The 23,990-nt window shown below is 39.6% G+C and overlaps 1 protein-coding gene across 1 annotated transcript in view; it reads right to left on the minus strand.

Annotated features, from left to right (window-relative positions):
* The window catches only part of ANO4 (anoctamin 4), a 409,492-nt gene that overhangs the window by 3,201 nt on the left and 382,301 nt on the right, over positions 1–23,990 (minus strand). Inside the window, exons 23-24 of the mRNA XM_062201997.1 lie at positions 23,753–23,900; positions 14,100–14,219 (exon numbers count right to left, since the gene is read on the minus strand). Of these exons, the coding sequence (XP_062057981.1) occupies positions 14,100–14,219; positions 23,753–23,900 (268 nt within the window). The remainder of the gene's footprint in view (positions 1–14,099; positions 14,220–23,752; positions 23,901–23,990) is intronic.

Consider the following 23,990-nt stretch of genomic DNA (forward strand, 5'->3'; position numbering starts at 1 on the left):
TATTTGTTTTGCTTGTTCAGCAATTTTTCTTCTGGTAAATGAACACTTGTGTTTGTTTTTTGTTTTTTGTTTTTTGTGTTTTTTTTTTTTTTTTTTTTTTACCAGAAGATGGGGAATCATCAATGTGTGTTGGATAGGGTTCATCTCCTCCTCTGTTCCCAGTTCAAAAGATGAGTCAGTGAGACTCATCACTGGATGTTTGTTAGAATGATCTTCAGTTAAATAACTAAGCACACAGAAGGTAAAAGTCTGGAACTGCTGATGGCTATCACAAACTGAATGGAGAGAAATTTTACATTAGATTGACATCTTAGAACAAAGCAAAGCTAGCAGAGAGGCCCTGTCTTGGTGACACTGCTGGAAGCTTGGGATTCATTTTTTTTTAACTTTTATTTAGCAAATATAAATTTCCAAAGTACAGCTCATGGACTACAGTGGCTTTTTCCCCCCGATAACTTCCCTCCCGCCTGCAACCCTCCCAATTCCCTCTCCCTCTCCCATTCCATTCACATCAAGATTCATTTTTCAATTATCTTTATATTTAGAAGATCAATTTAGTATATATTAAGTAAAGATTTCAACAATTTGCACCCACACAGAACATAAAGTGTAAAATACTGTTTGAGTATTAGTTATAGCATTAATTTACATTAAACAACACATTAAGGACAGAGATCCTACATGAGGAAAAAGTGCACAGTGACTCCTGTTGTTGAATTAACAAATTGACACTCTTGTTTATGGTGTCAGTAATCTCCCTAGGCTCTAGTCATGAGTTGCCAGGGCTATGGAAGCCTTTAGAGTTCACTGACTTTGATCTTATTCTGATAGGGTCATAGTCAAAGTGGAAGTTCTCTCCTCCCTTCAGAGAAAGGTACCTCCTTCTTTGATGGCCCCGTTCTTTCCACTGGGATCTCACTCACAGAGATCTTTCATTTAGGTCTTCTTCTTTTTTTTTTTTTTCTTTTCCATGGTATCTTGGCTTTCCATGCCTACAATACTCTCATGGGCTCTTCAGCCAGATCCGAATGCCTTAAGGGCTGATTCTGAGGCTGTTTAGGACATCTGTCATTCTATGAGTCTGCTGTGTATCCCGCTTCCCAAGTTGGATCATTCTCTCCCTTTTTATTCTATCAGTTAGTATTAGTAGACACTAGTCTTGTTTGTGTGGGGATTCAGTTTTTACTAAAGTTCTTATCACAGTTGATTTTCCACGTTACTTAAATCACTGTTTCTTTTTCCTTAAATAAATTTACACTGGATTTCTGTCACTCACCACTAAAATGTCTTTTCTATTGTTTTCTCCCTCTAATAACTTTGAAGTCAGCAGTGAAATTCCACACATGTTTTTTAGCACCTAGTAGGGGAAAGCATTATTCTAGTAAGTTTGTTCTATGTGGCTCCATTTTTCTGACCATTACCACTACTATTATCATAGGTAGGAAAATTGAAAAGTGACTTGCTCAGTGAAACAAAGTTTCCATGTGTTTTGAACCCAAGGCTTGAGTAATGTGGAATGATCTGCAAATACTGGTTATTCCAACAGTTTTGCTGTGCAGACATACCAAACTCTCTGGTCTGAATAACAATCATGATTATTCAGGTTCTCCTGTAAGATAACACCTAACCTCAAGGTCAGCAAAGACTTCCATTTGAGGATAAAGGATAATTTCCTATGCAGGGTATCTTGCAAATGTATCAAAGACTACAAAAAAAATGAGCTGTCAACATTATTGTCATCATCATAATCATCATCTTAATTATTATTAATGTCTATGGGTATGTAACAGTAATATAACATGATTATCTTGTCACTACAGTAATATTTATGATGAGTGTTTGGTACTGAAATCAACAATGAATCTGCTTTCAGACTGCTGGTTCTCTCTATGGTGATGAGGATTAATTAATTCAAAACACTACACTTTCTAATGTTCGTTATATGATATATTCCACTTTGAGGCCCGATAGCTATGCATGGAATTTTAAGAAGAATAATTTTATTCAAGACTAAAAAGTTTATAGTCACCTCTATTTACATTTTTGTAGAATCTAGCCAGTCAAGGACTGGAAATTGTGTTCCTGCAATTAAGATAACAAATGTAATTTCTTTGTTAATCATTAGCTATCTATATTTCAAATGCAAGAGTACTTGAAAAATCTCATGAAACACGGAGTTAAATATGTTAGCTAATTTTGTTGCAAAAATTGAAATCCATGCATAGTTTTTTATAACATGCATTTCTATGAACTTTTTGAAGTTTTCATAATCCAAGTGAATATTCTAGAAGAAAAACAGTAGTATACTTTCTATTGTACATACGGTTGATTATCAGAGAAAAGTATATTTATACAATGAAAGACCCAGAATTATTTCAAGAGTCATTTTCCTGGCTCTCTAAACTTTGTACAAAACAGTTCACTAAGGCTGGGAATTTTTTTTTTCTGGACATCAGTTCCATCAATAAAATCACTGCATCTGTGTGTCATCTTGCTCTAAAATTTTGAGCTCTCATTTTCTTCTTCTGTGACTTTGCAGATGATTGTGGCAAGCAAAGCCCTTAGTTTGCATTCTAGACTGCCCCTGGTCCTCTGGTCTTTTCCATTAGGCCAAGATTTGGAAGAGGACCAAGCTCAGCTGTCATTTGTGCTGTGGTTCTCTGCTTTTGATGTGCTGCCATTTTTTGCAAAATGACTGGCTGAATGCTCTCTGGCACTTGTACAAAGGACACACTTTCCTCTGCTGCTGTAGAGACAGTCATGAAGCCAAGTTTTAAATCTAATAAAATTGAAGTTTTACTCCTCTAATCTTTTAGTCCAGTGCCTTCAAAGGTATTAAGTCCAGTGGCATTAATATTAGGGGAAAAAATTTTTCAAGTGTCTCAGAGTTGTTTTCAGAAAGTGACATATAATTTCTTGGCTTCAACTGTAAATGTGGGAAGGTGGGTGTTCTCTTTTGGCTTAAGTTAGTGCATTCCCTAAAGTTGCTTCTATTTCACAAGCAATGGCCTAAAGACATTATTTTTCCAGCATCATGTTTAGTTAGTTTACTCCCATTTTTAAATAGTGAAAATAAAGGCGTATGCACATCTGTAAGAATAAATGAACCTCACATAACCCTTATCCAAGCTAATATACAGAACATGATCCATGGTTTTAAATGCTTTGTTGACATTTCAAGTTATGCTGAGAGAGGTACTGCTATTCTAATTTTTCTGACAACCATGTTCTCGCCTATCTCTATGCTTTTCCTAAATGCCATAATTCTTTTTCTATGTTAAACTCTATATAAATGGACTCATTCTTTTTTGTGGTTTATTTTTTCCTTGATTTTATTTAAGGTATACAAATTTCATTCATTTCATATATGCAGGTTTAGGAACACAGTAATCCTTCCTACCCTTCCCTCCCTCCCACCCATGCTCTCACTCTTCTTCCTCCTCTCCTATTCCCACTCTTAATTTTTACAAAGATCTATTGTTAGTTTACTTTATATGCATAAGATTAACCCTACATTAAGTAAAGAATTTAATAAGTAGTATGAGGAAAAAAAAACACTGATCCTCAACAGTAGTGACAGGGCTGTAACAATCATCAAATTTCAAAATGTCAATTTCACTCCTATACATTACATTTTAGATATTCTATTAGTTACCACAGATCAGGGAAACAATGTGGTATTTGTCTTTTTGGTTCTGGCTTATTTCACTAAGTATAATGGTTTTCAGTTGCATCTATTTTATTGCAAAAGATAGGATTTCATTTTTTCTTACAGCTGAGTAGTATTCCAGAGTGTGTATATGCCATCATTTCTTTATGGAGTCATCAGTTGATGGACATCTTACTATGTGAATTGAGCTGCAATAAACCTGGGAGTACACATAACTTTCATATGCTGTTTTCGTTGTGTTTGGGTAATTTCCCATGAGTGAGCTTGCTGGGTCACATAGTATATATATTTTCAGCTTTCTGAGGTACCTCCATACTGTCTTCCATAATGTCTGTACCAGTTTACATTCCCGCCAACAGATTAGGGTAAATTTTTCTCCACACCCTAGCCATCATTTGCGGTTTGTTGAGAGCTATTCAACTGGGGTGAAGTGAACCTTCACTGTGGTTTTGTTTTGTATTTCCCTGGTGGATAGTGACCCTGAACATTTTTTCATGTGAATTTGAATTTCCTCTTTTGAAAAATGACTGTTCAAATCATTTCCCCACTTCTTATCTGAGTTGTTTGTTTTGTTGCTGTTAAGTTCCTTAAGCTTTTTATAGATTTTTGGATATTGATCCTTTATCAAATTCACAGTTTGCAAATGCTTTAAACCATTCTGTTGGATGCCTCTTCACTTTGCTGAGTGTTTCTTTTGCAGTGCAGAAGCTTCTCAGCTTGATCTAATCCCATTTGTCAATTTTGGCTTTGATTGCCTATGCTTATGGGGTCTTCTCCAAGAATGCTTTGTCTATGTCAATGTCTTGCAGAGTTTCCCCAACAATGTCTAGTAATTTGATGGTATTTGGTCATCACAGATTTAGGTCCTTGATCAATTTTGTGTGGATTTTTAAAAAATTTTTAAATTTATTTTTTTCACCCAAAGAAACCTTTTAATTAAGTTAGTTAGTTTAATAAGTACAACTTAAGTAATATAGTGATTCTTCCCATCATATCTGCCCTCCCACCCACTCTACCACTCCCCCTTCCTCATCCCTTTCCCACTCCTAGTCCCATTCTCCACTAAGATCCATTTTTGATGATCTTTATACACAGAAGACCAACTCTATACTAAGAGTTCAACAATTTACACAAAAACAACAAAAATAAAATAAAACAAACAAAAAACTGTTCCACAACAGTTGAGACAGGGGCTGTTCAAAGTCATTGCATCTTGAAGTTAATTTCATTTTTAAAGAAATTTTATTAACTTTAAAGAAGCACCCAAGAATGACACATCTTTAGTGAACATTTAGACATAATTCTAATACAACTCTTAGAGGACAGAGGTCCTGAATGGGATGTGAGTGCACAGTGACTCCTGTTGTTAATTTAACAATTAACACTCTTATATATGACATCAGTGATCACCCGAGGACATTGACATGAGCTGCCTAGGCTATGGAAGCCTGAATAATCCACAAACTCCTTCAGTATTTAGACAAGACCATAAGCAAAGTGGAAGTTCTCTCCTCCTTTCAGAATAAAGTACATCCTTCTTTGAGGACCACTTCTTTCCTCTGGGGTCTTACCCACCAAAGTCCTTTATGTAGGACATTTTTTTTTTGCCACAGTATCTTGGCTTTCCATGCTTGAAATGCTCTCATGGCTTTTCAGCTAAACCAGAATGCATTAAGGGCTGATTCTGAGATCAGAGTACTATCTAAAGCAATTGTCACTCTATGAGTTTGCTGTGTGGACTGCTTCTCATGTTGGAGAGTCCCTCCTTTTTAATTCTATCTATTATTATTATCATTATAATCACTTTAATACTTAAGGTAGTATTTTTACCATACATCTTAGGGGGATCTGGGGCCCCATGGCAAATTTTTAAATTGTTCTCTTAGAAAGTCCATAGGATTGTATGTAGAACTATACAGCTTTACAGTTACAAACTTCATACACTTCATAATTACAGCTTTAGGAACATGGTGATTCCTCCCACCCATACTCCCAATCACTATTCCCCTTCTCTCTCTCATTCCCACTCTATTTTTCATTAAGATCTATTTTCAATTGATTTTATACATATATGTTTAACTCTATGTTAATTGAAGAGTTCAACAAATAGTATAAAAAAAACAACAACTGCTCTTCAACAGTCAAGACAAGGGCTGTTCAAGTCATTGCTTCTCAAAGTGTTAATTTTACTTCTACAGATTGCCTTTTGGGTGCTCTGTTAGCTATCACAGGTCAGGGAGAACATGTGGTATTTTCCTTTTGGGACTGGCTTATTTCATTAAGTATGTTTTCCAGATTCATCCATTTTGTTGCACATGACTGGATTTCATTTTTTTTACCACTGTGTAGTATTTCATAGTTTACATATTCCATAATTTCTTTATCCAGTCTTTTGTTGATGGGCATTTAGGTTGATTCTATGTCTTAGCTATTGTGAATTGAGCTGCCATAAACATGGAAGTGCAGATAACTCTAATGTTTACTGATTTCATTTCCTTTGAGTAAATTCCTAGGAGTGGGATGGTGGGTCATATGTTAGGTCTATTTGCAGATTTCTGAGGTTTCTCCATATTGTCTTCCACAGTGGCTGAACCAGTTTACATTCCCACCAACAGTGGATTAGGGTACCTTTTTCTCCACATTGGTTGTTTATTGATTTCTGTATGAATCCATTCTAACTGGGGTGAAGTGAAACCTCACTGTGGTTTTGATTTGCATTTCCCTGATGGCTAGTGATCCTGAGAATTTTTCATGTGTCTTTTGGCCTTTTGGATTTTCTCTTTTGAAAAATGTCGTTTAAGTCCTTGGCCCCTTTCTTCACTGGGTTGTTTGATTTGTTGTTGTGGAGGTTCTTGATATTTTTACATATTCTGGTTAATAATCCTCTATCAGTTGTATGTTTTGCAAAGAATTTCTCCCATTCTTTCAGTTGCCTTTTCACTTTCTTGACTGTTTCTTTTGCAGTACAGAAGTTTCTCAATTTGATGTAATCCCATTTGTGAATTTTGGCTTTAATTGCTGGTGCCTCTGGGTTCTTTTCCAAGATGTCTTTGCTTATGCCAATATATTGCAGGGTTTCTCCAACATTCTCTAATAATTTGAAGGTGTTTGGTCATAGATTTAGGTCTTTAATCCATTTTGAGTGGATTTTTGTGTAAGGTAGGTGTCTTGCTACATAATTCTGCATGTGGAAATCCAGTTTTCCAAGCACCTTTTGCTGAAGAGACTGTCCTTGCTACAGGGATTGATTTTAGCTCTTTTGTCAAATATAAGTTAGTAGGAGATGCTTGGTTTGATTTTTAGTGCTTCTATTCTGTTCCATTGTCTATCCATTTGTTTTTGTACCAGTATCAGGCTTTTTTGATTATAATTGCCCTATAGTATATCTTGATTCTTCCAATCCATGGTATTTGATTTTTGCATCTATGTTCATCAGGGAAATTGGTCTGTAGTTCTCTATGTCAACAGAGTAGAAACCTCCCCTCTGATTAAAAAAAAAAGAGAGAGAGATTTACCACGCCCAATCTGGGTGTCACCTTAACATAACCAGCCTATATCTTTTAATTGGAGAGTTTGGGCCATTTGCATTCAAGGGTACTATTGATAAGCAATGACTTGGCTCTGCCATTTTTCCATGAGTACTCCTATTGTTTACTCAGGATATATCCTCTGAACTTTAATTGGGAGATTTTCTGCCCTCACATTCTTTCATAATAGTGACTATCTTTCTGTGTTTCTTTTTTAAATTTTTTTGACAGGCAGAGTGGACAGTGAGAGAGAGAGAGAGAGAGAGAAAGGTCTTCCTTTTTGCCGTTGGTTCACCCTCCAATGGCTGCTACGGCCGCATCATGCTGATCTGAAGCCAGGAGCCAGGTGCTTCTCCTGGTCTCCCATGTGGGTGCAGGGCTCAAGGACCTGGGCCATCCTCCACTGCACTCCTGGGCCACAGCAGAGAGCTGGCCTGGACAGTGAGAGAGAGAGAGACAGAGAGAAAGGTCTTCCTTTGCCGTTGGTTCACCCTCCAATGGCTGCCGCGGCCAGCGCGCTGCAGCCGGCGCACCACGCTGATCCGAAGGCAGGAGGCAGGTGCTTCTCCTGGTCTCCCATGGGGTGCAGAGCCCAAGCACTTGGGCCATCCTCCACTGCACTCCCGGGCCACAGCAGAGAGCTGGCCTGGAAGAGGGGCAACCGGGACAGAATCCGGCGCCCTGACCGGGACTAGAACCCAGTGTGCTGGCGCCGCAAGGTAGAGGATTAGCCTATTGCCACGGCACCGGCCTCTGTGTTTCTGTGTGTAGTACATCCTTAAGCTTTTTTTTTTTTGGTAAGGCTGGATAAATGGTGAAAAATCCTTTTGTTTTCTGTTTGTTATTGAAGTTTTCTATTTCACCTTCATTCATAATTGAGAGCTTTGCAGGGTACACTATTCTAGGATGACAGTTTTTTTTTTTTTTTTTTAATCTTAAGGCTTGGACTATGTCTTTCCATTCTCTCCAGCCTATAGGGTTTCTTATGAAAAGTCAGCTGTGAGTCTAATTGAAGGTCCTTTGATAGTAATCTAGCATTTCTCTTGTGTACATTTTAGAATCTTTTATGTTTTATTGTTAAAAGCTTGACTGCAATATGTTGTGGTTAAGATCTTTTCTAATCATTTTTTTAAAAAAATATTATGTAGGATCTCCGTCTTTAATGTGCTGTACACTGTTATTTAATGCTATAACTAGTACTCCAACAGTATTTTTTTCACTTTGTGTTGCTATATGGGGGCAAACTGTTGAAATCTTTACCTAATATATACTAAACTGATCTTCTGTATATAAAGAGAATTGAAAATGAATCTTGATGTGAATGGAAGGGGAGAGGGAGCAGGAAAGGGGAGGGTTGTGGGTGGGAGGGAAGTTATGGGAGGGGGGAAGCCATTGTAACCCATAAGCTGCACTTTGGAAATTTATATTCATTAAATAAAAGTTTAATAAATGAAAAAAAAGTTTCTATGTGCATCATGTATTTTGATGTCCCTTTGTTTTTCCAAATTAGGGCGTTTTCTGTAAATTTTTTTAACTGAATAGGCCTTCTAATCCATTCTCTCTTTCCACACCTTGAGGAATTACCAAGACCCATATGTTGGATCATTTGATAGTATCTCATATATCTCCAACACTGTTTTTAATTTTTCTAATTTTTTCTTTTTTTTTTAATCTGAAAAATTTCCAAAGATTTGTCTTCTATCTAGGATTTTCTTTCTTCTGCCTTAACAAATGTGTTGTTCAGGCTTAGCCACTGTATTTTTATTTGTTATACTGAGTTCTTCATTTCTAACATTTCAGTTTGATTTCTATTCAAAATCTCAATTTCATGGGAGAATTTTTCACACATGTCATGTATGGATTTCTTTAACTCATGAATTTGCTCTCACTCCTTCTGAGTAATCCTTTGATTAATCTTTTGAATTCTGTTTCAGGCATTTCATTAATCTCAGTCTTTGCATTCTAATATTGAAGTGTTTTTGTGTTCCTTTGGAGGGTCATATTGTCTTCCTTATTCTTGTTTCTTGTAAACCTGCATTTATTTTTAGGCATTTGTGGAAATACTTGTTTTTCCCTCTGATGGGTTTTATCTTTGGATTATGCACTTGTGGCTTCGTGGAGTCTCTGCTCTTTCAGTGCATACCCAGAAGCATGTGCTGGGTGTGGCCAGGGAGTTCTAGTCAGTGCTTCAGGGTGCGGTGTGTATCCAGGTTGACATTCAAGTGTGGTGTGGTAGAGCTCTATTTTTTTTTCCCAGCAGAGAGTGTTTGATCACCTCTGTTGGCACAGTCACATCTTCATCTGCTCTCTTTCAAGGTGATCAATGCCTGGGTGTTGGCCTACAGTGGTTGCAATACTCATCTGTGCTGCCCTAAGAACCACAAAAGGATCTATGCAGTTATCAGTGTAAGCACAGATCCCATTGCAAAGATCCACCCCAGGCTATCAGGGAACTCTGAGTGTGTGGAGTCACTCCCAGTGATTGCCCAGAGACTGAGCTACACCCTTGGCTTTTTAATGCAGTCACAGAGTTCTCAGAGTTTCAGCACACTAGGCTCCCACCATCATGGGGTGCAGAAGATATGTTCTGTCTCACTAGACTGTCCTGCTCACAGAGAGGCAGAGACATTCCCAGAGCCAGCTGCTGTTTGTGCTCCACCTTGGCAGTTTGAGCCCCAGAGCCTGTGATATGTTGAGAGGCTGGGGGCATCTCACAGTCCTGCATGGGTGCCCAGCATCCTGTCAATACTCCCAGCTAGACTCAAAGTCTATGGGAAACATGGATTTTCCCCTCTGGTAAATTCCCTGGATCACATGCATGCACAAGAGCTGCAGGTTGCGGCCCCTTCTTGTTTCACAGTGGTGCTTTCTCCCTGCTGGTTGCCAGTGCATGTACCTGACCTGCTGCCAAAGCTATTGACAAGATGGCGTCTCATCTCAGTCAGTTGTGGGATACCCTCATAAGAGCCGGTGCATCTGCCTTGTATGTCCAAAATGGGTCCTGCCCTCTCTCAGATGGTTGCTGGGCACTGTTGTCTGGGGAATGGGGAGAGATAAATGTGCCTTTTTTCTTCTAGCTTATCAGGTACTCTGTCCCCCGCAGGGCTCTAGGACAGACTCATGCCAGGCTCTCCCTCCAGCTATATTTCTAGAAGCACAAGCTGTTACAGTCAGATCTCACCTCACTCTCCAAAGCTCGCCCTCAGGCTCTTGGCCACTGGGGTCTCATGTTGTGCCATGTAGATCCATGGCATCCCTCTTCCTTCCACAGAATTTCCACTGCAGTTTTCTCCCTAACTCTCCTCTAAGGATGCACTTTCTCCCCTCCCTCCCTCCCTCCCTCCCTCCCTCTCTCTCTCTCTCTCTCTCCCTCCCTCCCTTCCTTCCTCTTCCTTTTCTTCTTCCTTCCTTCCTCTTTCCCTCCCTCCCTCCCTCCCTCCCTTCCTTCCTTCTTTCCTTTCCTTCTTTCTTTCTTTCTCTTTCTCTCCCTCCCTTCCTTCCTCCCTTCCTCTTTCTCTTCTCTCTCTTTCTCTCTTTCTTTCTTCCTTCCTCCTTCCTTTCTTTCTCTCTTTCCCTAGCCTAGAGCAGTATACTCCTTCCCTATTCTGCCATCTTGCTAATGGAATCATAGTGTATGCATTTTTCTGCAGTATCATGTTTACTTATGCAATATATTTTTGAGTTCTCAATTCTGCTGCATCTTCAATTTATCTATTCTTGTAACAACCCCACACTAATGACTATATTTTTACACTATGTTTTAATATAAGGTAAATCTATCACTTTATTGTTCTTCAAAAGTGATGATATTGTTCATCTTTTTCATTTCCGTATATAACATTATTTTGATTCTCAGGTGCATAGAACTGACCTAATCATAATTCTTAATTTTTATAACTAACCTTACTGGACCATTCATGATCCTCTTTTTTTATCTAGTTTTTGTATTTGTTTATTTAATAATTTTATAATACATTATACTCTCATAATTCTAGCATGAAGCCCAAGAACTAGAACATTAACAGGGAATTATATGTACCTGTATGCTGCTTCCACAATCCTGAATTTCATTTTTATCATCACATATATTTATAAAATATGCATGTATTTGTATACATTTGTCTGAGTGTTACATTATTAAATTTGTTTTGAACTTAATGAATGAGTATTATGCCATAAATTGTTTTCTGGGGATTTTTTTCACTACTCTGTTACAAATAGTCACCCATGCTGTAGCATGAATTTATTTTCCCTGTTGTACATAAGACCTAGGGTGAATATATTATAGCTGTTTTATATAGTATATGTTTAGATTCACTCAAAAGAGTGGCTATTTCTATATTTTCTTTTATTTTCTGAACCATGAAAGGGCTTGAAAAATAAAACTAAAGGTCACCCAGTTCAGCAAAGGCTCACTGGGAAAAAATCGGCTGCAATGCTCTGCACACTGCTATGGGTTTATTTAGTTTTGGCCTGAAGACAACAAATTTTGAGAATGGCTCATGGTGGCAGAATAGGGCTCTGTAGCTATCGTCCTCCCATAGAAATACCAACTTGGACAACTGTCTACCTTAACAAAAGTTAAGGTAATGAGGTGGGAGATAACAGAATATCAAATTTTCTTCCCAGCTGATTGATGCATTTGAAGTGTTTTTAAAGTCTGATTCACATGTTTAGATGTTTTCAGCATGAGGTCTGATGCAGGTGCATTACCTGCTATTAGGACTGAAAATAGAAGTCTAATGTATCTATTTTTTCCATGATAGCATATATACAGGCCAAAATTTAAATTTTAAATAAATATGAAAATATTATTTTACCTTGTTTAATTAAAATTTTAAAGATATTTAGGGAATGTTTAAGGAAAATGTCAAATCAAACAGTCATAATTTTAAGTTAATGACGACAGCAGACAGCATCAACAATTCCATTCACATTAGAAATTTGTGGAATATGCTTTTATGTTATTATGTGGGACAGATAGGGAAACTAATGAGTCAAGAAGCAGAAGATGAGAAAAGATTTATATTTTGTTATTTTTAACAACTAAAAGTTTTTAAATTGCAGTAATATTTGATACTTTATTTGGAATCATTTTATACTTGGATTCCTATTTGTCTCTAACAGTGTTTGGTAGATAATTTCATATAGGAAATGGTCTGAACAAGCAAGCAAAGAAAGTATCTACTGTTGGTTGGCTGCTTACTTCCCAGCCAGATCCCAACAGGGGGCAGTACTGGATAACATTACAGCCACTCTTTCCTCTCATCTTGTTCTTCCATGTGGGGGGAGGAAATGAGCTGTCTGATGAACACTGACAGTCAATGACACACTGGTAAATTGGTCTAAGCATTTAAAAGGGAATGGGGTACCCTGTGACTTCACAGAAATAGGGATTGCTTAGCTTGTCTCTTGTACTGTTGGAGCTCCCCATGTCCAGGATCACTGGGTGTTTTTGATGCTATGGTGTATGTGGTAAGCATAGAGAGTGTCATTTGTTGTAGCAGGCCAAGCCAGAATCTATTCTCTAAGCCCTAGTTTTTTAGACTGGGACTAAGTGGTTAAATCTGAGCTTCTGTAGGTCCCAATATTTAATTTCTGTGCCTTTACACATTTTTCTGAAAAACCAATTGTAGGCGAAGGAAAGAGAATGTGCAAAGGAAATAGATTATCTTGCAATAAGTAATTAAGAGGTTAGCTTATAAAAGAAGGGTAATCTGGTTTGGATTTACAGAAAGCTGAAAAAATTAGTGTCAATAGGCACTATTTATTAATGCCACAAATAACTATGTTGCAGTCTCACTGTTATGAATCTAACCAAAGAGCCCCTTCCAGGCTAGCTTAGCATGTGGGAGAGTATTATAGCATTATAGAAAGTATTATGTGGTACCTGCACTCATGAAGCTACTTGAAAGAACATTGTGGTGACAGTTGGGAGCCTTGAATTCTACTGGTAGTCTTGCTGTGTCTCATTAAACAAATAAATCACTATCTCTGGTCCCCAGGTTCCCCTTCCGTAAAATGAGGGGTTGAAGTGGATAATTACAAAGGTTCCTCTGTCAAATGGTCTAGGACCCAATGGTTGTCTTTTCTCATGGTTTTATTGTAGAGAGGACATAGAATGTCATAATGAGAAATCCAAAATTCTTAAAGCATCACATAAAGTATTAAAAGATATTATCTATACTTAGTTGTATACAAATAATATCACCGAGCTCTTGAAAGTTGATATGACTATCAGATGAAGTAATAGTTCCTTTCACATAGTACATGCTCAATAAATTGTTTTTCTTGTATTATTGTATAGGTATACACAAAGATACACAATTTAGTTAGTTTCCTCAGAGAGAGAGAGAGAGAGAGAGAGAGAGAGAGAGAAAGGGAGAATGAGCATGTACTGCAGAGTTTACTATGGTACAGTCAGAAACAAGATGAGACTCTGCTCATATATATAAGCTGTTGAACATCTAGAGATGCACTCTTATATAGTATGGACAAGAGAGAGAAATAGAACAAAGACTCATGCCCTCAACAGCTGTCACTCAAACCACCAGATCAGTTGTCCTAGACTCCATGGAGCAGGCTTATAACCCTTGATCACTTATTATTATTAGTTTTTCCCTTTAAGCCATCAGTTCTGAACTTTACTGGCATTTTGGATTCCTTAATCATACTGATGATGTCTGAGTTCCACTCCCTGATATTTCGTTTTAATTGGTCTGGTAAGATGAGGTTTCAAAATTCCCCATGTGATTCTGTTGTACTGTTATGGCCAAGAACCAGTTTTAAGCCCACTAGACAGAATGGGCTGTCCGAGTAAAATCCCCTCATGATAGAGCCAGTTTAGCTTATGCAGAGCCAGCTCTGCTTAGACAGAGACATGCCAAGAGTGCCATGCCCACCTGCAGTACTTGAGAGGAGTCCCCGAAAACTCACTGCCATCAGATTCAGGTTCAGATCGGTTCTCAAAGTCAGAAATTCGAAACACAGATAAGCTGGCATTCACATAACCAACCATGCACCTGTAAGACAAAAAAATTCTGAAATCAGAACACTGACCACCTTTTCTGCAGTCAGTTCACTAAAGGCCCTACTTCCTAGAAGTCCCTGTAGTGAAAAGTGCCTTTAGCTAGCCCAGGAAATTAAGTTGAGATATGCTGAAAATCCCTAAGCAGCTGAATCAGAAACAAGTCACTTCTTTTGTTTCAGTTCTTTATTATGCAGAATCATCATCCAGAACATTACTATCCCAATCAATCAGTTTCAGTGAAACAAGTAAAAGACAGCATTAACCAATGGCATAATTTATTTTTATTTTTAATTTTTTTCAATGGGCATAAATTATACAAGGGTACTTCAAAAGTTTGAGTCAAAGAATTAGAAAGATAAATATACTTTGGTGCAAAACACTTTTGAAATCCATTCATGGTTATAATTTGTTTACATTAATTTTTTGAAAGTAGAGTGATAAGGGAAAGAGAGAGAGAAAGAGAGAGAGAGAGAGAGAGAGAGAGAGAGAGAGAGAAAGAGAGAGAGAAAGAGAAAGAGAAAGAAAGAAAGAAAGAGGAGGAGGGGAGGGGAGAAAAATATACCATCTGCTGGTTCACTCCCCAGTGCCCACAATAGCCAGGACTAGACTGGGGCTAGGCCAGGCCAAAGCCAGGAGCCAGGAACTCAATCTGGGCCTCCCATGTGAGTGGCAGGAACCTAATTACTTGGGCTATATCTCCTGCTTCTCAGGCTCATTAGCAGGAAGCTCAAATTGGAAGCAGAGGCAGGTCTCCATCCCACACACTTTGATATAGGCTGCAGACATCCTAATCAGTAGCTTAACCCACTTGCATCACAACACCCACTCCCACTGTTTTTTCATAATAGGCATTTCCCATAAACTTTTGAAGACCTCTTATGTTAAATCTCAGCTTGTTTCATTGATGACACACCTGCAAATATATTTCTTCACTGCTGTTCTCAAAATGTCCTGAATATAAATATGATACCCCTCTTCAACTCATATACTATTCTATAGTCATACTGGAAGACTACATTCTCTGAATACATCGCCTACTCTCATGTATTTGCTCAAGTTATCTTTTCAGTTGGAATTCTCTACTTTTTCTTTCCAAGTAGAAATAGTACTTATCCTTCAGTGGCCAACGGAAATGTTCCCCTTTCTGGGGAGACTTCCTAATCCTTCCAGTCAGAAGAATTCACCTTCTTCCTTCTCTCTGTGGTCACTGTACTTAGTTCACAGTGACTACATAGTGTAGGAGAGTTGGCTGCATTCTTGCATGTCTTCTCCTTTTGACTGTGGGCTTTTGGGAGCAGAGAAGGTGTCTTAGGTATTTTTGTACCCTAGGATCTAGGCCATTTCCATACAGTGTAGGAATCCAATGTATATCAAATTCAGTTGATTTAATTTGAGGGATATTAAAGTACTAGAGATTCTATCACTAATTCTATCTACATTTCCATTCAAGCAATAGCACTTTATAAAAGGATTATCATAAGTAGTGCTCTTAGAAAATGAGAAACATCATTTTCATATGTCTTTTAAACAGTGCTTTACATGCTAAATGTGGTGAACACATTTTTTACTGACATAATATTTAAAATCTTGCATGCCATTAGCATGGTTAGATCTTATATGAATTTTTATTTCAACAGTGTTATACATTCAAAATACTGTCTTGAGAATGGATTGGGAATAAAACCATTGGCTGGATTCCTCAGGAATAATTAATAAATTTTTGAGGACATGACTTTCACATTCTATAGGAAGGCAGTATAATACTAAAAACTTGGGCTTTGGGAGTCAAATCTTAGCTCTAGTGCTTTCTTTCTTTTTAAATATTTATTTACTTGAGGGGCAGAGTTACAGACAGAGAAAGGGTGAGGCAGAGAGAGAGAGAGAGAGAGAGTTCTTCCATCTACTGGTTCATTCCCCAAATGGCTGCAATGGCCAGAACTGGGCTGATCCAAAGCCAAGGAGCCAAGAGCTTCCTCTGGGTCTCCCACATGGGCACAGGGGCCCAAGCACTTGGACCACCTTCCATTGCTTTCCCAGGCCATTAGCAGAGAAAGTTGGATCAGAAAAGGAGCAGCTGGGACATGAACCAGCACCCATATCAGATGCCGATGCCACAGGTGGTGGCTTAGCCCACTACACCATAGCACTGGCCCCAGCTCTGGTGCTTTCTAGCTATGTAACCTTGGCAGGTTATGTAACTTCTCTAAGTGACAAAAGTGCCCACTTCAAAGGGTCACTGTGGGGATCAAGTTAATGCATGCATAATATGTGATACAGTGCTTAGCCTATACAGCAAGATAAACGTGAGTGCAGCTACACATTTTATTTATTTCTTGCATTCTTGCATCTAGCAGAGGGTCAATACATAATTATTGATTAAGTGGTTAATTCATGGTCTTTAGATTCTGTTTATTAACATGTCTGATGTGATTATCTGAAGCTGCTGAGCACCAAGCCAAAATGATGACAAGAACATAAGTTTGAGAGAACACGGTTTTTGTGTGTGTGTGTTGTCTCACTCAAGACAAATCACTGGCTTTATCATGGCCTTAAAAAAATGAGCGGAGCTGAAGGACCCATTTGTCAAGTCACTCGTGGGTGAAATAAATGGTTAGCAGGTGTGTAAGACACCTTAATCCACTGGCAGCTATCACCATGGCCCCCCTCCCCCATCTCTCCTTGAAAGGGTAATTTGGAACGATGGCTCCCTCATCTATGAACTGTCTAGAATTTGACATGAAAACAAATTAGTACCCTGATGATTTTAGCTGTCACAGAGAGAACCAGAGAGTTTTTATGAAATACAAAATCTAGCAGTGTCTTCTCAGGAGCTCAGCCGTGGAAAGGGAAAGTGCTCAGGAAACTGGCCAAAACAAAATAAAAAAATGAAAAAACAAGTCCAGCATTAAGAAGGAATATTCATGAGCTCTCCTGTACCCTTATCACACAAAGCAGCCCTCAGCTTTGCTGAGATTCAAGCTGCTGTCCATTGGTTGCTCTGTTTAAAAGCTCCACTGAGAAAATCTAAGTTCAAATAAAACACCTGTTTCATGAACAACATTCCCTTCACCAACATCATCCACCCAAACCAAAAACCAAATAAAATGAGGTCAACAAACCTTTGGCTTTATTTATTAAGCATATTTATGCAATGCCAGCTACAAAGTTGCATTAGAAAAGTGTTGATAATGGATGGCTACTCTTTCTGGGTACAAAGCATGAAATGTGGATCTAGTATATAAATACACAGTCCTGAGCTCTGTCAGTCTTCTTTCAATGTCATTCCTATATCATGGAAGAATAGGGACTACTAATAATGAACTGTCTAAGGCATTTCACCAATTCTTTTCACCAAGGTAGAATCATAGCTACTGTCAGTGTCAAATTGTTGAGGCTGCCATCAATTCTAGGAAATGAGAGTTCCCACATTTTACTGTATACAGTTTGTATAGTTTATCCAGGGACATCCATGTTTCAACACATTGACTCACTGTTGTATCAGGAGGGCTACTGACAGCAGCACAGCCTACATCTATTGAGTGATTTGTTGATAGCAGCTCTATCTAACTCTCCCCCCAGAACCCAGAGAGACAGAGGGAAGATGAAACTACAAAAATGATCAGACAAAAGTGAGAGGCACCAAGAAAAAAGCATCAGGCAAATGAAGGGTTTCCTGTCAGTAAAACGCATGAAGTCAGGGGCCAGCACTGTGGCACAGTAGGGTAAGCTGCCACCTTTGATGCTGCCAGCCCATATGAATGCTGGGTTGAGTCCTAGCTGCTTCACTTCTGATCCAGCTCCCTGCTAACGCACCTGTGAACATATCAGAAGAAGGTTAAGTCCTTGGGCCCGTCACCCATGTGGGAAACCCAGATGGAATTCTGGTCTCTTAGCTTCAGTCTGGTACAGTCCCAGCCACTGTGGCCATTTGGGGAGCAAACCAGTGCATGAAAGATATTCTTTCTCTCTCTTTTTCCCCCTGTTTCTCTGTAACTCTGTTTTTCAAATGAATAAGTAAATATTTAAAAAATGTATAAAGTCAGTTTTATTAGAAACTCCAAATACATTTCCAAGAAAGATTTAGAAAATGTCTTATGTATGGGTAACATTGTTTAGATTAGAGGCAAACCTCTTTGAAGTCACTTCTGAGAAATCCACATTCATTTAAATGTGAGAATTCTGCCTTTGAAAAAGCATTAATTATTTATTTATTATTTTCACCCTTTAGTACATGAGAGATAAACCAGTGACCATTATCACCAGTTTTGAGAGAATGAAGAGAACCAGAAGTTGACTTCTGCATTTGTGGATTTCAGGTCAAATTTGCTGCAGAATGTCTTTGAATTATTCTATCATATTCACCCCTGATGTTTTAAACATTCTGATGCAAATATCATGATGCTAGAGCAAAGGAAATAAGTTTGGCTTTATACATTTAGGGTCAAATAGGCTACATAGGCTAATAAGATGAGAACAGAAGGGGTAGACTCGTACTTGCTGCAAACATTATCATTTCAAATACGACTTTGCAAATGTTTCAGTGATTTTAGGGTTTATAGAAATATATTTTTATTGTTCTATTTAAGTGATTTTAGGGTGTATACAAACATATTATTTATTGTTTATTAAGATATTTGTGTGGACTGGGGCTTGTGGCCCAGCAGGTTAAGCCTGGGATGAAGTTCTGCCTTTGCTTCTGAACTTGCTTCCTGCAAATGTACCTGGGAGGCAGTATATGATGGTTCAAGTTCACATGACCCAGATGGAGTTTCTGGCTCCTGGCTCCAGCCTGGCCCATCTCTGGTTGTTGTGGGCACTTGGGAAGATCTCTCTATCTCTCCTTTTCTCTCTGTCACTGTTACTCTGCTTTTCAAATAAATAAAACTTACAAAAAGATATTCATGGTCAAATCTATAAAAATTGAACACCAGATCTTTGATAAAAAATTCTAACTCACTATATAATTATTTCCATGAGAAAATCTACTGATTCACATCACTAACCTAGAGCATCTTTCAAAGGCATATCCAACAAGATAATTCTAAGGTGTGTAACATTTTGTTCTGTGGGGAGGAAAAAATCCCACTGATTATTTGTGCTGCCTGAACAAATGTTTGGTTTATTGATCCATATTCATAGTTTTATTATTTATTAGAGGGAGGGAGGGAGGGGTGAAGAGAGAGGGATCAATCTTTCATCTTCTGTATTAATTTCTAAATGCCTGCAACAACTAGGGCTGGGAGAGAACAAAGCCAGGAGCCAAGAAGTCAATCCGGGTCTCCCACGTGAGTGGCAGGGATCTAAGTACTTTAGCTATCACCTTCTACTCCTTCCCGGGTGCATATTAGCAGGAACCAGGACTCAGAAGTGGAATCAGAACTCAAACCCAAGTACTCCAATGCGGAACGCAGATGCCCCAAGTGCATCTTCACTGCTGAGGTCAATGCCTGTCCCTGACTGACATGTTTAACTTTGGCAGAACAATTTTATGGTCTACATCTTTAAGTTTTGTCGAGAGCTCTTTTCTAAAGGACTCGGGGGAAGATGCCTAGAAAGAGGAGGTGGCCTCATTTTACAGTGAGTAGTTTGAGGTCAAGGAATTAGGCTGGCTGGGCTGTAGCTGAAGAGAAGGAATGTGCCAAGAGCAAAGATAGAAACACTGGACGCATTCTTGTCCATGTGATGTGTAGAGGACATTGCTTAAAACCAGGGCGCTTCTTTCATATTCAGGTCTACACAAAAAGCAAGAACGTCTTCTGCACTCTGGAACTGAGAACTTGATGCTCAGCATCCTTGACGGTAGAGGGAATCTGCTTGCAATGCACAGCCCCAGTTATCAAGGAGTTCACAGTGTGGTTTGGGTGGCAGTCATGCAACAACAGCCAGGGATAAAGTGAGGCAGACAGAAATGTATGTCAGAGGGACGAGGGGCAGGTGAACCAGTGACTGCGGATAAATGAATGAAATTCTCACTCACGGAGAAGCCAAGGAAACCTGAAAGAGCAGTAAGATGGAGGCACTGATGAAGCCAGGAGTTTTGGAGTCAGGCAGGCAAAGCGATTTGTTTGGATGACTTTTTCTTTATGTTCAATTTAAATTGAAATATGGCATTTCCACAGCTGGATTAAATTGCAGTAAGTGAGATTTGATTATGACTGCACAGACTACCCCCAAAGCCTATGACTTTCTAAAATTTGACAATGCTGCACTCTATGAGTTCAATCATTTCTAAAGCATTTCTAAATTGGAAAAAGAAGAAAAAACTCTGACAAGTAATAGAGTGGCTGGTGAGCCAGAAAATAAGATTCATGAAGAAACAACATAAAATAACTATTTGAAAACAAGAAAAAAAAATGACCAATGGATTACAAGACGAAATGTAGATCTATAAATTGAAAGGGGCAGGAGGCTGAGTAAAAAAAGAAAGGTTTAAAAAAGAAAAGCCCAATAAAACTGAATCAAAGAGGCTGTTATAATATATTTTAATCACTGTGAACATTGTCTTAAATCTGCTGGGTTGTCGAAGTTCTAGAGCTTTGATTCACTATCAGCTCTGCACAGTGGTCCCATTTTGCTTTTCAGTTTGTCCCAAACAAGACAAATTTTACCCTAATTAGAGTTAGTAAATAATTGAGATAAGAATGGGTTTAAGCCTCTTGGGGTTTACTTTAGATGAAATGGATTCTCACTGTTAGCAACAGCTCTGAAGGCTGGGAAGTACAGTGTGGAGAGCTTCCTGGCAGTGCAGGCTCTATCTCTGTGTGGGCTTCAGCTGACCCTGCCTTGTGATTCCGAGCTTCACTTCATCTTTTCCTCTGCTTAAAGTAAGGGTAATGATGCACGGCAACTCCCGGGGGTGTTCTGAGGATAAAATGAAAATAGACACTAAAGTGGTTTGAATGAAGGTCACTATTTTCAGGCTAACCCAAGCAGAGGATGTTGACAACAGTTGCAACTAGGAAAAAAATGCCTGGGTAGTATCGTTCTTTAAATATCTCTTTGGCCGGCGCCATGGCTTAACAGGCTAATCCTTCGCCTTGCGGCGCCGGCACACCGGGTTCTAGTCCCGGTTGGGGCGCCGGATTCTGTCCCGGTTGCCCCTCTTCCAGGCCAGCTCTCTGCTATGGCCCGGGAAGGCAGTGGAGGATGGCCCAAGTCCTTGGGCCCTGCACCCCATGGGAGACCAGGAGAAGCACCTGGCTCCTGCCATCGGATCAGCGTGGTGCGCCGGCTGCAGCGCGCTGGCCGCGGCAGCCATTGGAGGGTGAACCAACGGCAAAGGAAGACCTTTCTCTCTGTCTCTCTCTCTCTCACTGTCCACTCTGCCTGTCAAAAAAAAAAAAAAAAAGATTAAATATCTCTTAAAATGGGATGGTGTGCTCACTTTAAGCTGTTAGATAATTACTGTTCAATGACCTCATGGCTACTATAGTAAAGGACTGTACAGGTCTCATTGAATAGCTAGATTGTGAGCATTACTGTATTCCTCAGTCATCCATGCCTTAGTGCACTTACATGGGATTAACAATGAAATTGGATGCAGGCCAGATTTGCATGAATTCAGCTGACTTGATTTGGTAGTACTTCAGTCCTTGGGGCTGATCTAGCTACACTGGCTGCAGAGATGAGTTAATTTGGCTTAGCCTAGTTGACATGAAGTCAGGGCTGTTTATATGAGTAAGTCACAGCCCATGTGGGATGATTTCTGAGGCATTGAGAAGACCATATGATCCACACCTCACTCTCATATACAGACATTTAAAATCAATAATTAGAATTTGATTATTTTGACTTTAGCCAGAGGATACTTTTTTTTTTTTTTATTTGAAAGGCAGGGAGAGAGAGGGTGGTAAGAGATAGGGATATCCTCCATCTGCTGGTTCTCTCCCCAAATGCCTGCAACAGCTGTGGCTGGGCCAGGACAAGACCAGAAGCCTGAAACTAATTCTAGGCCTCCCACATGGGTGGCAGGGACCCAAGGACTTAATCCATTATCTGCTGCCTCAGATTGCACATTAGCGGGAAGCTGGGTTAGGAGCAGAACTGGGACTCAAACCTAGGGACTCCAATGCGGACATCCCAGGTGGCATCATCTTTTTAAAAGATTTATTGATTTGAAAAGCAGAGGTACGGTGGGGGGAGGAGGAGAGGGAGGAGGTGAGGGAAGGGGGAGGGGGATAGGGAGGGGGAGAGAGGGATGAGGGAGAGAGAATTTTCCATCCACTAGTTCACTCCCTAATTGGCTGCAACAGCCAACAGCCAGGGCTGGGCCAGGCTGAAGCCACCTGGCATGGGCCATCCTCTGCTACTTTCCCAGGCACATTAGCAGAGAGCTGGATGGAAGTGGAGCAGCTGGGACTCGGATCAGTGTCTATATGGCATGCCAGTGTTGCAGGGGTGGCTTTTACCCACTACACCACAACGCTGGCCCCGCAACACAGCATCTTAACTGCTGCGCCAAATGCCTGCCCACAAAGAGGAATTTTAAAAGTATATTAAGACTTCTTGTCTCTTTTCTAAGGTACAGAAATGAAAGCTAAATGACCAATTATAATTTTATCTAGACTTCATCTGATAAAATTAGTGCCCTGGCTTTTGGAAACATTGAGGCAATGCCATAAAATTGTAGCCTCTAGAGGGTTTAGTGTACTCAACTTACCTGTGGTTTTATAGACACTGGTCATGTAAATATCCAGGGAAACAATCATTCATATCCTTATTCCTGAAGAATTTATTGAGTACCTGTTGGATACTTGGCACATGGTTCCATATTGTCCATGTAACATTGCAGTGTACATTTAATCAGTCATTGTGAATCACATTTTAAGTGCCCTCTTAAGAACTCACAAAAGTAGCATAACTATATTCTAGATCACGTCCTTTTTGTTACACACATTGTTAGCAAACCACACATTTCTGAATGTATAGTGGGCAGGGGAAATGACTGATGATAGCTTTCACACTGGAGTACATCTAACACCCCTCCAGAGTATGTGATTCTCCAGCCATTCAGTAGATCAGGATGTGTTTTCTTTGCCAGCAAGTATTATTATACCGCTCCCTCCACTGCCACAAGCCTTCTGGTTCTGGGCACATGCCTCACATACCCAGTGCAAAGGCTTATGTCAACACATCAGACTAAGAAATGAGGATTTCGCCGGCGCCGCGGCTCACTAGGCTAATCCTCTGCCTTGCGGCACTGGCACACCAGGTTCTAGTCCCGGTCGGGGCACCGATCCTGTCCTGGTTGCCCCTCTTCCAGGCCAGCTCTCTGCTGTGGCCCGGGAGGGCAGTGGAGGATGGCCCAAGTCCTTGGGCCCTGCACCCCATGGGAGACCAGGAGAAGCACCTGGCTCCTGCCATCGGATCAGCGCGGTGCGCCGGCCGCAGCGCGCCTACCGTGGCGTCCATTGGAGGGTGAACCAACGGCAAAAGGAAGACCTTTCTCTCTGTCTCTCTCTCACTGTCCACTCTGCCTGTTAAAAAAAAAATGAGGATTTCATAATGGATTTACAGCAAACTTACTTTTGCCCAGCTTCTCCTTGGCCCGCACAAGGTCCATACTTATAAGCATACACCAAGCGAGGGATAAAGTCAGATGTTATCGCTATGACAAATGCATTTGTAATAACAGAGAGAATTCCAATGCCTTCAAGAATTCCATACCAAATTCCTGTTCAAAGAGAAGTGATATATTAATTGCATACATAATAGCAAACATAGCATATAAACAATGTCAAACGATGGGGATAACTCATTTTCA

Source organism: Lepus europaeus, chromosome 10 (genome assembly GCF_033115175.1).
Source record: "Lepus europaeus isolate LE1 chromosome 10, mLepTim1.pri, whole genome shotgun sequence".
In the NCBI taxonomy this organism is placed as follows: domain Eukaryota; kingdom Metazoa; phylum Chordata; class Mammalia; order Lagomorpha; family Leporidae; genus Lepus; species Lepus europaeus.